Source organism: Plecotus auritus (genome assembly GCF_963455305.1).
Source record: "Plecotus auritus genome assembly, chromosome: 2".
In the NCBI taxonomy this organism is placed as follows: domain Eukaryota; kingdom Metazoa; phylum Chordata; class Mammalia; order Chiroptera; family Vespertilionidae; genus Plecotus; species Plecotus auritus.
Window position 1 is genome coordinate 168,198,875 of NC_137771.1, and position 14,425 is coordinate 168,213,299.

At 37.3% G+C, this 14,425-nt stretch overlaps 1 protein-coding gene across 1 annotated transcript in view; it reads left to right on the forward strand.

Moving 5' to 3' along the window:
* Window positions 1-14,425, forward strand: part of STXBP5L (syntaxin binding protein 5L) — a 228,629-nt gene that overhangs the window by 146,722 nt on the left and 67,482 nt on the right. Inside the window, 2 exon segments of the mRNA XM_080656813.1 lie at window positions 1,254-1,319; window positions 5,899-5,988. Coding sequence (XP_080512939.1) covers window positions 1,254-1,319; window positions 5,899-5,988 — 156 coding nt within the window.

Genomic DNA, 14,425 nt, shown 5'->3' on the forward strand with positions numbered 1-14,425 from the left:
TTTCAAAATGTAAAAATAGATCCACTATACAACCCAGCAATTCCACTCTGGGCATTTATCTGAAGGAAATAAAAACAATACCTTTAAAAGATATATGCATTCCTCTGTTCATTGCAGCATACTTACAATCCTATATAATAAAAGCCTAATATGCTAAGTGTTCGGTCATCTGGTCAGCCAATCAAAATATAATATGCTAATGATATGCTAAGGCTGCTCAACCGCTCGCTATGACATGCACTGACCATCAGGGGGCCGATGCTCTGGTAGGTTAGCTTGCTGCTGGGGTCCAGCTGATCGGGACTGAGCGAGACGGGCCTGACACACCCTGGAGCCCTCCCGCAGTCCCTCCCCAGCTGGCCAACCTCCCATGTCCCCTCTCAACCCTGATCATGCAGCAGTGGGGTCCCTCGGCCTGGCCTGCACCCTCTTGCAACCCGGGACCCCTTGAGGGATATCGGAGAGCCAGTTTTGGCCCTAACCCACACATTGCAGGAGCTGCCTCTGCGCTAGGGATGTCTGACTGACATCCCTATGGGAGCGGGCCTAAGCCGTCTGTCGGGCATCCCCTGAGAACTCCCAGACTGCAAGAGGGCGCAGGCCAGGCTGAGGGACCCCTCTGAGTGCATGAATTTCATGCACCTGGGCCTCTAGTAGGTAACATATGGAAACAACCTAGGTGTTCAGTGGTAAATGAATGGATGAAGATGTGGCATATATACAATGGAGTATTACTCAACAATAAAAAAAGAAATCCTGCCATTTGCAACAATATGCATGGACCTAGAGGATATTATGCTAAGTGAAATAAGTAAGACAGAGAAAGACAAATAGCACCTAATTTCATGTATATGTTGAATTTTTTAAAATTAAAACAAATGAAGAAACAAAACAAAATAGAAATAAAGAACAAATTAATGGTTGTTGCCAAAGAGGAGGATAGTAGAGGAATGGATGAAAAAGGCAAAGGGGAATATAGTCAATAATAGTCTGATAAGTTGGCACAGTGATGGATGGTTACTAGATTTAGTGTGGTGATCACATTGTAAGATATATAAATGTCAACCACCTGAAACTAATATTTTATGCCAACTATATTTTAACTTAAAAAGATTAACACAAATTATCATAAATGAGCATAGAAAAGTAGTTTTCACAGGGAAAACTTTAAAACTTGTAGGAATTAAAAAATAAGAATTATCTACAAAGTATTAGCAAATTTTACCTTATTTTTTTTATCATTTTATTTTCAGGTTTAACTGAGCTGAATGACAATCCAATTCCCCTGGAACTTGAGCGCTGCAAGTCTCCCACTTCAGGTAAACATGAGTGGTATTTTTCAGGCTTCTGCTAACTCGCCATAATCTACTGCTTTATTTTCTGAATTCTTATAATGTAAGATTTGTTATTTTAGTAAAGGGGTAATTCAGTTTCTGTAATTAACCATAAGCAAATTTGATTCCAAAATTAAATAGAACTACATGTTTGTAAAAATATTTTTGGCCTCTTGAAAAATTAACATAAGAGATATTAGTGCAATACTTTTAAAGACATTTTAACCTGGCCAGTGTGGCTTGCTGATTGAGCATCGACCATGAGGTCATGGTTCAATTCCTGGTCAGGGCAAATGCCCTGGTTGCAGGCTCCATCCCCAGCAGGGAGTGTGCAGGAGGCAGTCGATAGATGCTTCTCTCTCTTCATTGATGCTTCTATCCCTCCCTCCCTCTCCCTTCGTCTCTTTGATAGTATAGGATTTTCAATTTTGTTTTTGTGGTTCTTTTCCAAGAATGTTATAGTTCTTCTCAGTCTTTTGTGTTAACTTTTTGAAACAATTAGTTTGCACACAAATATGTTTGGATAGTGATTGCAATTTTCATTGGATCTACAGTTTAATTGTGCAAAATTAGCATTTAACAGTATTGAATTTTCCACTTGGTATCTCTCCATTTATCTCTTCATTACATTCAGAAATATTTTTAGTCTTCTTTGTAGAGGTTTTGCACACCTTTCATTGGATTTAATCCTTTGTATTTAATTTTTATATTGTAAATTTTAAAATTTCTTTTTCTTACTGTTTTTGGCTAGAATATAAAAACACAATTTTTTCCGCATTATTTTTAATGGTATTTTTTTTATATATTTCACAGATTACAAGCATTCCACACACTAGGTTCACCTATGTGTTCCTTCAATGAGTGAAACATTCCCATAGGTAATGCATAGATTAGTCTATGACATAATGTATAATCAATACATTTGTTTCTCTTTTGTTTTTGCTCACTCCCTCCACCCCTTAAGCCCCCCCACACCAGAGCTGTCTGCCTGCTCTCTCTGAGTCTTTCTCTATTTTGCTTATTAGTTCAGTTTGTTCATAAATTCCACATATGAATGAAATCATATGATACTTGTTTTTCTCTGACTGGCTTATTATATTTAGCATGTTTTCCAGGTCCATCCTCATTTTTATATATTAAATTTATATCCAGGAAACTTGATACATTTATTTAACTCCAATAACTTGTAAATTCTTTCGAATTATCTATGCATCTGATGATACCCCCTGTTAAAATGACAGTTCTATTTCTTCTTTCTAAAGGAAGAAATTGGCTAGAACCTCCAATACAATGTTGAATAGATGTGGTGTTAGCAGACACCTTTTCCTTATTCTCAATCTCAGGGATAAGTCTTCCAGTATTTCATAATTATGGTAATTGCTGTGGTTTCTAGTTTGACATCCTGCTTTTAGCCCTCTCTGCCTATGATATTCCTTCTTTTTTTATTATTGATTTTTTAGAGGGAGAGAGAGAAAAACATCGATTTGTTGTTCCATTTATTTATGCATTCATTAACTGCTTCTTGTATGTGCCCTGATGGAAGATTGAACCCGTAGCCTTGGTGTATTGAGACAATGCTCTGACCAACTGATCTACCTGGCCAGGGTTGAAGTTTCTTCTTTTATTAATGTTAGAGCAGTTCTGGAAACACCACCATCACATTTTTTTTTGGGGGGGGGGGGCAGACTCAGAGGAATTTGCATGCAATCAACTAGATTGCTCCAAAGCAGAAAGATTTAGAATACATTTATACTAGTATTCTGTTAGTTGGAACAGCAATAATTGACTAATAAAATTCATTGATCACTTCAGTGGCTTATTTGAGACTGGTTTGCTGGCCAGGTTCTGCTCTTCTTTTGTAGCAACTTGAATTATAAATAATTCTAATTGAGGAATTAAGAGATCTTTTTCTTTTAAAAGCTTTTTAGTCATTATATATTTGTTATCATATGTGAAGTATATTTTTCTGGGGAAAGTGCCAACAGATTTTAATTTATCTAATATTGAAAATAATATTTGTTTATGTCATTCATTTCCCATGAAAAAGAAAAATAAGTGTATATGAAGGGGTCTTTTTAAGTCCACAGAGGAGAATGTGTCCAGTACTGTTTCCAGAATACCATAGCAACACATACACATAAAACTACATTCTACAATCTCTTGCTATTATTATAGGACTTGCTGCATCCAATCTAGATTATCAGGCAAAACGTGGAGTAAATGCAGACTTTTTAGCCCAGTCTTATACAACTAAAGTATAACTATGAAAAAAAAGCAAATTTAAGACTTTAACAGTCGTTTACAAAACTCATGAAGCTTATCTCCAGAGGTAGAAAAGAATGAAAATATAAACAATTAAAATGTTTAAATAAGTTATGAATGATAGGTCAATATATATATATACATATATATAATTAAGAGAAACTAAAATATTTGTAATACATTCTAACTTTTGAAAAATTAAGAAAAGCAGCATCCTAACAAGTCTCCTTGATTTTACACATTAATAAACAGCTTATTAGGTCTGACTAATAATAATTTTGTTTGTTTTGGGGTATATATCCCTTTTTTATGCATACATAGTATTTAAGAGCCAAAAGTTTTCTTCCCTTGTTACTTAGTGCCGTGGTTCTGAAACTTAACTCTATATATCAGAATTTTGTACAGAGTTTGTTAAAACACATGCTGAATGCCAGAGCTAGATTCCAATTCAGTAAGTCTAGAGTGGGGCTTGAGAATTTGCCTTTCTAGCAAGTTCTAATGGTTTTTGAACCACTTGAAAACCATGGCTCTGTGAAACTTGTTTAAATATTATTTTTTCAGTAGTTATTTGACCTCTCAGTGTCTGTTTTGGGATCTCAGACCCTCATCCCTGTGCTAAAAACAGATTAAAACATTGACACACATATATCTGAGTAAGAGAGGTTGGAAATTACAGAAGCTGAGACCAGTAATCATTTTATAACTCTGATTTTCTACATGGATCTCAAACTTCTTTTCAGCCCAATAAACTACAAGTAAAGTAGAGTGAGGTTTCGGACTATTAAATATATCCTTTAGGATAATGTGAGAGAACAGAGTAGGAATTAGGAGCTAAAAGAATCCCAGTGAGCCAACCAGAAAGCTGATGTTTTCAGCTTCCAGGAAAATGTAGTCATTTCATATTTAATTATTCACCAACTATTCAACAAATATTTTCCAGCATCTATACTTAGATAAGATGCTTTCCACTGAGAAAAAAACTAATGAACAAAATAAACACTCTGTGCCAAATGGAACTGACAGTATATCTACAGAAACCAACATTAAACTAATAATTTTACAAATTGTTAGTTGCTTTTTCTTAAAACTGTGTAATCCTTTTTCTCTTACCAGGTAAGATCATGGGCAATTTGTTTACTATATAAACATACCTCCCAAAGGCAAAGGGGTGAGCAGGAGCTAACATTCAGCCCCTGGCACAGAACTGCAATCCCCTAGAGCAGTGGTTCTCAACCTTTCTAATGCCGCGACCCTTTAATACAGTTCCTCATGTTGTGGTGACCCCCAACCATAAAATTATTTTCGTTGCTACTTCATAACTGTAATTTTGCTACTGTTATGAATCGTAATGTAAATATCTGTGTTTTTCGATGGTCTTAGGCGACCCTGCTAGCGGTTCTCAACCTGTGGGTCATGACCTTGGAACCTAAAAGGACCGTCATGACCCACAGGTTGAGAACCGCTAGCAGGGTCGCCTAAGACCATCGAAAAACACAGATATTTACATTACGATTCATAACAGTAGCAAAATTACAGTTATGAAGTAGCAACGAAAATAATTTTATGGTTGGGGGTCACCACAACATGAGGAACTGTATTAAAGGGTCGCGGCATTAGAAAGGTTGAGAACCACTGCCCTAACGGAAACAATACCTTTTCCTTTGGATAAAGAGTTGAAAGCTAATGAAGCCTTCAACTGTAGGGTTATGTGTGTTCACAGGTGTGAATTTTTCTACTTTGTCTTCCTTGAAGCTGTGTCTTTAAAAATCATTTGCTCAGATGAATATCCTTTTCTAGACTGGCATTAGGTCCTAATACTGCTGCTACCTATACAGCCATCCATCCTCATGATTCTCACCATCCACAATATACAATAGACTTCTTATGCTATCAAGTTCAAGTGAGGGCTAGGGTGATATTTATCTTTATAAAATATATTTATTTAGGCATCTTTAATAAAGATATATTTATTAAAATATCATGGGGACGAATTTGTCAAAATACTAACAAGGAAGTAACCAAATCTGTTCTCAAATATGAGTTATAACTAGTTCTTAGAGCTTGTTCTGAATGCTCCTTCTGTGTGATTCTATGCACCTGGAACTCCACTGTACCCTCCAAAGAAGAAATCTTATTCCCTTTAAACAGTCTTCTGTTGGGGCAGTACCAAAATATGCAGATAAAGGCATAAAACAGAGACCCTTCTAAATAGTTACTACAAAATTTGCCTCTAAAGTAAAAATTCTTGGTTCAGTTGGACTAAGAAATTACATGCCAAAAGTTTTTTATTCCTTTTCTTTAGGACTTCCTTCCAGAAATCCCGAGGCAGCACTTGGTTTTAGGAATGAAATACCAGCTGTGAGACAGAGGAATCAAGTACATCATTTGCCAGGTGAAAGTGAAAATCTCTTTTGTAAACAAACAAGTTATTCATACCACCACAATTTTCTAGATTCACAATATGTATCAAAAGGTTTATTCTTATTTGTTGTGCTGGAACACAGATCCCTCATGGTGAATGAAGACAAATTTCTTTGAAGCAATGGTTAACTCTGACTTCATGAGGTAGAAAGCAGAACCCCTAAGGGTTTTATTAGCAATTTGAAATGTTCCATAGAATTTTGTTACTTTTCTACTCTACACCTAAATTGTTTTATCAGGCCTATAAGAAAATATGGAGGGGCCAACATAGAATTCGGGGAAAACTTAAGGGCCAAGAAGTAAAGTGGTTTTATAAAAATTTTCCATAATTCTTCATAATAAAATTAAATATTTTCTACGATCAGAAACAACTATGATGATCATGGGAAACTCCACGAAAGAGCTGCCTCAAAGGAACAATGTTCTCTCAAAAATAGTGAGCAGAAAGTAAGGTCCTATAATCTGAATTTTATGTAGTTATTGAATATTTGATGGTGCTCATAGGGGCCAAATCACAATCAAACTCAAGTTATGCAGCTTCCTTAATTAGGAAACCATTACAAAGTGGTTGTGACCAGATTTGCAACTTTAAAAACCATGAATTATTAATATTCTAAATCCTAAATAAATTCAGCAACCAAGAAACCTAAAATAATTGAAACCAACAGTTTTCCAGACAGTAATTTTTCAGTATTTTCTTTTTTTCTTACATAAGACAACAACCCTATGATATGCCTTTTTCTGAGGAGAATTCCAAGTTAGTTACATTTGGTTGTAAAGCCTATGATTTTAAAATTTTTTCCTGTTTTTTATTAATAAAATGAAAAAGTAAATATGAGTTACAAAAAAATAATTACAATTGAAATATGACATCCAAGCATTGAGAAAGTGAGAAGCTACTGAGTCATGAACAATATTTTGACAAATTCAAAAGAAGAAATATATTTTGCATGAAACACTAGAAACATAGTTTATCATTTGAATTCCAGAAACAAAAGGGATTTAAAAATAATTTTGTTTTTATAGTTCATAAAAATCAAATTATCACCCTAGCTGGTTTGGCTCAGTGGATGGAGCCTCAGCCTACGGACTAAAGGGTCCCGGGTTTGATTCCGGTCAAGGCACGTGCTCAGTTTGTGGACTCAACCCATAGTAGGGGGTGTGCAGGAGGCAGCTGATCAATGATTCTCTCTTATCATTGATGTTGCTATATCTCTCCTCTCTCCCTTCCTCTCTGAAATCAATAAAAATATATTTTTAAAAAATCAATTATCACCACTTTTTAAATTTATTAAGGCTTGTTTGCTAAAAATTGTAATCAACACTAGTATGGCACTTTAAAACAAACAAGGTATGTTTCATGTGTATTATTTAATCCTACAGCAACCCTGTAACATTGGTATTATTCTCATTTTTTATGGATGGAGAAATTATGGCCAAGAAAAATCTATAACTTTCCCAAGGTTACCCTATTAGTAAATAGCTTAGTCTGAACCAATCCAATTCTTCAGACTTCAAGGTTCTCTGACCCCATATTATTTGATCTCTTATTTGCATCTTAAAAAAAAACTGTGTGGAAGAACCAAGTTCTCTCTGAGAGTTTATAATTCAGGAGAGACAAGAACAAAATAAATTTTCATAATTATTTAACAGTTGTTCATATGATACTTATAAAAAGTCACCAATTCAGTAACATCTAGGTAGAAATAATACATATTTTAAGGTAGCAATAAAAGTAGTCATGACATTAAACATTTTTATGCTGGTGCAAACTCTAAAAAAGGTACCTCTTTGCCTGGCTATATCTTAGCCACGTCCAAAGGAAAAAAAGAAAAAGGAAAATGGCAACAAAATTATAGGTATGTATACCTTTCAGGACTCCACCATGGCACAGTGACCCCAAAATGTGTGTGTGTGTGTGTGTGTGTGTGTGTGTATGTGTATGTGTGTGTGTGTGTCTATGCTTGTATACACACCAGGTGTTTTTTATCTTAGTTTCTGGCTTGCAGAACATAGAGACAAATGAAATTTACTATAGTATTACTATATTTCAATCAGTCAGTTAATCTATAAACTTTACAAACATTTTCATCTAAACAACTTTTAATTTAGTGTTAGATTTATTTTACAGAAGATATCTAGGCCACACAGGTGGCATCTAAATCAGGAAGACCATATTGCTTAGTGGAAAGACATAGCTTGGGAATCAGAAATTTGACTTTACCTTGCCACTTTCTACCATTCTAACTTTAGCCAAGTTTCTTAACACATTGCAGACCAGTATTTTTATTGCTAGCTTTACCCGGTGGCCTGATAAGTTTTTATTAAATGAGTACAAAAAATGTTTTACAGAAATGTTAAAGGCACGCCCGAAATACCCATTGCATTTTAAAGTTATTACATGTTCTTACAAGCTAATATCTTTTTAAAGTATGATACTTTGTAAAACACTTTGTAATATATAAACACAAGAATTCTCGTGATCTGTTCGCAATGTGTGCTAGTGTCCAAAACACAGATTCTCAGGAACACATAGTAGTATTTATTATAAACACAATAATGAATATCCATGGCCTAAGGAGATGGAATTTGGCCTCCTTGACCATTTTAAATTTCTAACCATTAGTTATATTTTATTTATAACAAAGTAGAAATACTTCATTGGAAACCAAAAAGTCAATCCAATTGTTTTTAATCAAGAAACAACTAATCAGCCCTAGCTGGTTTGGCTCAGTGGATAGAGTGTCCACCTGTGGACTGAAGGGTCCTGGGTTTGATACTAGTCAAGGGCACATGCCCAGGTTGTGGGCTCGATCCCCAGTGGGGGGCGTGCAGGAAACAGCCGATCAATGATTCTCTCTAATCATTGATGTTTCTACATCTCTCCGTCTCCCTTCCTCTCTGAAATTAATAAAAATATATTTTAAAAAACTGATTCCAAGCTTGGAATTAGAAACTTTGAGCCTAGCTCTTTACATTTCATATTTTAACCTATTCAGGGTCACTAAGTTCCTAACATTTGGATTCAAATATGGAACCACAAATCTGTCTGAGACTTATTTGAAGCCAATACAAAATCCCTGTGTTGAACCGGGCTACACTATCCATTGACTTTGAACTGAATTACAAGTTAGGAAAAGGGCATATGAATATACAGGTGATTGACGGAGATGATACAAACAAGACACATGAAGCGCCTAGGCAAAACCCTGTTGTCACTATTTAGGGCTAAAGATTCAAGATGAGCTGAAGATCAAAGATAGGGTTGAACATATGACCTCATTCTGGCATAGCTATGGGAAGCCACCAGACTACTCTGCCTCATGACTATAACAACCTGGTTTAGGAGGCAGAAAATCTTGGAGTGGAGATAAATAGTCCCACAAAGTTTTGTAATCTGGTGCTACTGCAGGGCTCTGCCATCGCCTGATGTTTAGGTCTGAATTCATAGATAAATATTAATATGCATTTTGCCATCAGCCGATTCTTTCATTTGCATCATCTTTCGTCTCTTATGCCATTCCTCCTAACAATTTCTAGGTAAGCCAGAAGGTGATAGAAGTAATTAGGTAAGTGATTAACCATATCTTTGGGGATGATTTCCTTCAAACTTTTTTCTTTTTTTTAACTCAGATTTGAGATCTATTTATATAGAATAAATTTCACCTTTTTAGTGTACAGTTATGATTTATTTTTTGTTTTTAATTTTGCTTTTATTTTCAAAAATGTATGCTGCAACATGTTAAAGTAAAAAGAATTTTCTGACAATTTGCCCACAATCTAACAGGACTAGGATCATGAGAAATCAAACACTTGCTGCAGCTATATTCCCTGCCCCACAGCTGGATTACCTGTGGTACTATTCGTTGTGTTATTGTCTGTCAGCCAAGACAGGCAGTTTTTCAAAATGTGAAGGATTAAAGATACTATTCTATATGATGATACACAACATAATTTAAAGAGATTTTTTATAGCAAGGAGAGATTTTTAGAGTGTTATGAATCAAGTGTGGGATGTCATCATTCTTAAAAAGACAGTAGGTTCTTAGGAAGTACTGTTGTGCAGAGTAAAGAACTAATACTATGTATAAGTGGAGGTCTTATCAAGTGTGCTATGTTTAATCTTGTGCACTCTATTTTAAGTAGGGCATGTTGCCCAGATAAGCCATATAGAATACCATAGAATGATAATATTTTTAAGTTTGATAATGAAAATAATAGGTAATATTGAATGGTTGTTATATACCACACCATGCTAAATACTTTACGCACATTCCCTTACTTAATGATAACAAGATTCCAATGGAGTAGGGAATATTATTATCCCCCATTTTACAGAGGAGGAGAAACAGTCTTCCTGAGATTAAGTAACTACTAGACCAGGGTCACTCAGCTAGCAAATAGTTGAGTCATGATTCGAATCCAACTTACTTGTATTCTTTTTTTCTTTATTGATTAAGGTATTACATGTGTGTCCTTATCCCCCCATTCTCCCCCACCCCCACCCCTGCTCATGCCCTCACCCCCCTGGTGTCTGTGTCCATTGGTTATGCTTATATGCATGCATACAAGTCCTTTGCTTGATCTCCCTCTCTTACCCCCAACCTCCCCTGCGTTCCTTCAGATGCTTCACTGTCTCTGGATCTGTTTTTGTTCACCAGTTTATGTGGTTCATTATATTCCACAAATGGGTGAGATCATGTGACATTTATCTTATTCCAACTGACGTATTTCGCTTAGCATAATGCTCTCCAGGTCCATCCATGCTGTTGCAAATGGTATGAATTCCTTCCTTTTTACAGCAGCATAGTATTCCATTGTGTAGATGTACCTCAGTTTTTTAATCCACTCATCTGCTGATGGGCACTTAAGCTGCTTCCAAATCTTAGCTATTGTAAATTGTGCTGCTATGAACATAGAGGTGCATATATCCTTTCTGATTGGTGTTTCTAGTTTCTTAGGATATATTCCTAGAAGTGGGATTACTGGGTCAAATGGAAGTCCCATTTTTAGTTTTTTGAGGAAACACCATACTGTTCTCCACAGTGGCTGCACCAGTCTGCATTCCCACCAGCAGTGCACGAGGGTTCCTTTTTCTCCACATCCTCACCAACACTTTTCATTTGTTGATTTGTTGATGATAGCCATTCTGACAGGTGTGAGATGATACCTCATTGTTGTTTTGATTTGCATCTCTCTGATGATTAGTGACTTTGAGCATGTTTTTATATGTCTCTTGGCCTTCTGTATGTCCTCTTTCGAAATGTATCTATTTAGGCCCATTGCCCATTTTTTATTGGGTTATTTATCTTCCTTCTGCTAAGTTGTATGAGTTCCCTGTAAGTGTTGGAGATTAAACCCTTATCGATGATAACATTGGCAAATATGTTCTCCCATGCAGTGGACTTTGTTTTTGGTTGATGGTTCCTTTTGCTGTGCAGAAGCTTTTATTTTGATGTAGTTCCATTTGTTTATTTTCTCTTTAGTTTCCATTGCCCTAGGGCAGTGGTTGGCAAACTCATTAGTCAACAGAGCATCAAACTGCGGCTCACGAGCAGCAGTTTGCCGACCACTGCCCTAGGAGCTGTATTGGTGAAGATATTGCTTTGGCGTATGTCTGAGATTTTGCTACCTGTGGATTCCTCTAAGATTTTTATGGTTTCCCATCTTACATTTAAGTCCTTTATCTATTTTGAGGTTATTTTTGTGTATGGTGTAAGTTCGTGGCCTAGTTTAATTTTTTTTTTTTTTTTGCATGTATCTGTCCAATTTTCCCAACACCATTTATTGAAGAGACTGTCTGGACTCCATTGTATGCTCTTGCCTCCTTTGTCAAATATTAATTGAGCATAGTTGTTTGGGTGGATTTCTGGGTTCTCTGTTCTATTCCATTGGTCTGTATGTCTGTTCTTGTGCCAGTACCAGGCAGTTTTGAGAACAGTGGCTTTGTAATATAGCTTGATATCTGGCATTGAGATGCCTCCTACTTTGTTTTTCTTTCTCAGGATTGCTGCAACTATTCAGGGTCTTATAAATATTTCTCTCTTTTCTGCGACCAGCACGGCTAGAGATCAGACAGGAGTCCTGAGTAGGGGCGATGGGGGATTGAGAAAATTAAAGAGACAGACACAAAGACAGTAGGGAAAGCTGGGACCAGGTGGGACAGCTGTCCTGTGATGGAGAGGCAGTGACCCAGAGCCAATATAGCATGTTTATTTTATACAGTAAGATACCAGGAAGTTTTACTAAAGTTTAAGATAAAGAAAATATGTGCATTCTTGTGGCTTCTTTGTAATGGTCACTTCTGGTTGGGCCCAGATTATTGTGATTGTTCCTGGTGCCTGGCTGGATTTAGATAATGAAATCCACCCCCTAGTGCCTGAGCTAAAGGTCAGACTGACAACACACCTGCCTGTGGCAGGGTATGTTTCCATGGCATGGCTCTGCCAGGCGCCACTGGATTCAGACAACAATCAGCTCAGGGGCCTTTCCCAGGTGCTCTCTACATCTCCCCCTTCTTTATATTTTAAATGTAGCTTATGGGCATCTAATTGGAGCCTTTGGACTTGAGATCGCAGGAGCTTGCTGCTGACTGAAAGAAAGCAGGATAAAATTAATGGTACACAAAGGAATCCTATTAGGTACCAGGTGCTGTGTTTTAACATTTTCCAGGTATTAAATCCTCTTAAATCATCCAGCAATTTTTTGCCAGTTTCCCTGGAGGTATAATTTCATCATGACTATTCTGAATGGCTTGCACATGTTTGTGTAGCCATACTAGATCTATACTGATATTATTATGATGCCATATTCCCTGTAGGTGCATCTTGATTTTACTCCAATCCCATAGAGAACTTTCATAGCGGGCTGAAGTCACACAAATATATGTAAAAGCAGCATGGCATTGCAGCTACTGTCTAATCTTGACACTTTCTAATTGATTGTCTAGTCCTATTACTACAGCTTCCAAAGCATTTAACTTTGTTTCTAGCCTTTTTTTTATATCTTCTTGATCATGAAATGTAGTTGAGGTGTTCTGAGCCAATTCATTGACAAATTTCGCATTCTGGATGCTTTGGGTCAATGCAAGAGAAGCAGTTACAGCAGATGCAATAACAGTAACTAGGGTAACAATACCAAAAATAATAAGTTCCAAAGCACTCTTTTCCCGGGACAGCTGATTATGTAATTCCTGCAATGCCTGGAGGCCCGCATCATAATACCATTTTCCTGTTATATTGGTAGGAAGAATAATAAAAGAAGGCTGTTTTAAAATTAATATATCTTCATTCAGATTATGCCTGGAAACACAGCTGGTATGGTTACAGTGATGGCATTGGACAGCATAATGGTGTCTAATCTGGTGATTTTCACATTTCTGGTCACCAATACATATGGAGGCTGGACACAGGCTCGTAAGCCATAGCAAGGGCTCGATAAACACGCTCCTTGAGTATTAGCTAAGGAAGAACCAGTAAAATTAAGAAAGTCAAGGGCAGCGGCTAAACGCCAAAGATCTTTTGGTAAACCTCCTGTTTCCATGGTCAGGGCGTTACCCACAAACCCTCCTGGTGACATAGGCTCGTGATGGGGCTATTTAGCATCAAGCCTGTGAGACCAATCCAGTATATACAAGTCAGAGCCAGAAACATTATGTCTCACTGGTACAGGGTTGGCACAATCTTGCCATTGAGGAAATGCTCCCAGCTCAGTAGTGGTGCTATTAGGACAGTAAGGGAGCAGGGGATGCTTATCAGACAGCCATCAGGTGGCCTTAGGAAACCCCAGTTTAGTAACTGTCTGAATATATTTTCCCATATCCCAGGGGCCTGCAACGTTAGCAATGTCTGCGCCTCCATAGGACATCTTATTTTCTTGACCAAGCTGCAAACATCCTAAAGTCCCCTTTTTAGATAAACAAATAGAGAGCTCCCCACTAAAGCCTTTATAAGTATAATTACCATGGGAAGAAGGAGTTATGTGCTTGTCGGAGCTACCCCCGACCATATTGGTGTTGTTAGTAAACACTGGCACTGAGTCCCTGGACCAGGTGGATGGATTGACCACAGGGGGTCTGGAACATATGTCCAGTAAGTTTCTGCTGCATCCATACTTACCTGGCAGCTGACAAGTGCCATCATAGCAACAAAAAGAGTAGAGGGGGTTACCTGAACCCCCTGTTCTTTCACCACTTGCCAAGCATCGATGGTCAGCTTCTTCAGTTGACCCCGTGTGGGGACACTAGCTTCTCGGGTGGCCTTGGTCACCTGTCTTCTGCTTTTCTCCTTCGGGGTTGGTAGATGAGCTGGCATCATCATGGGAGGTGTGATCTTTAGCTTCTTGAATGGCGGGATGAGCTGTTCTCCCAGGTCCATGGTTGTGACGCACCGCTTGCTCTGTCACCCAGAT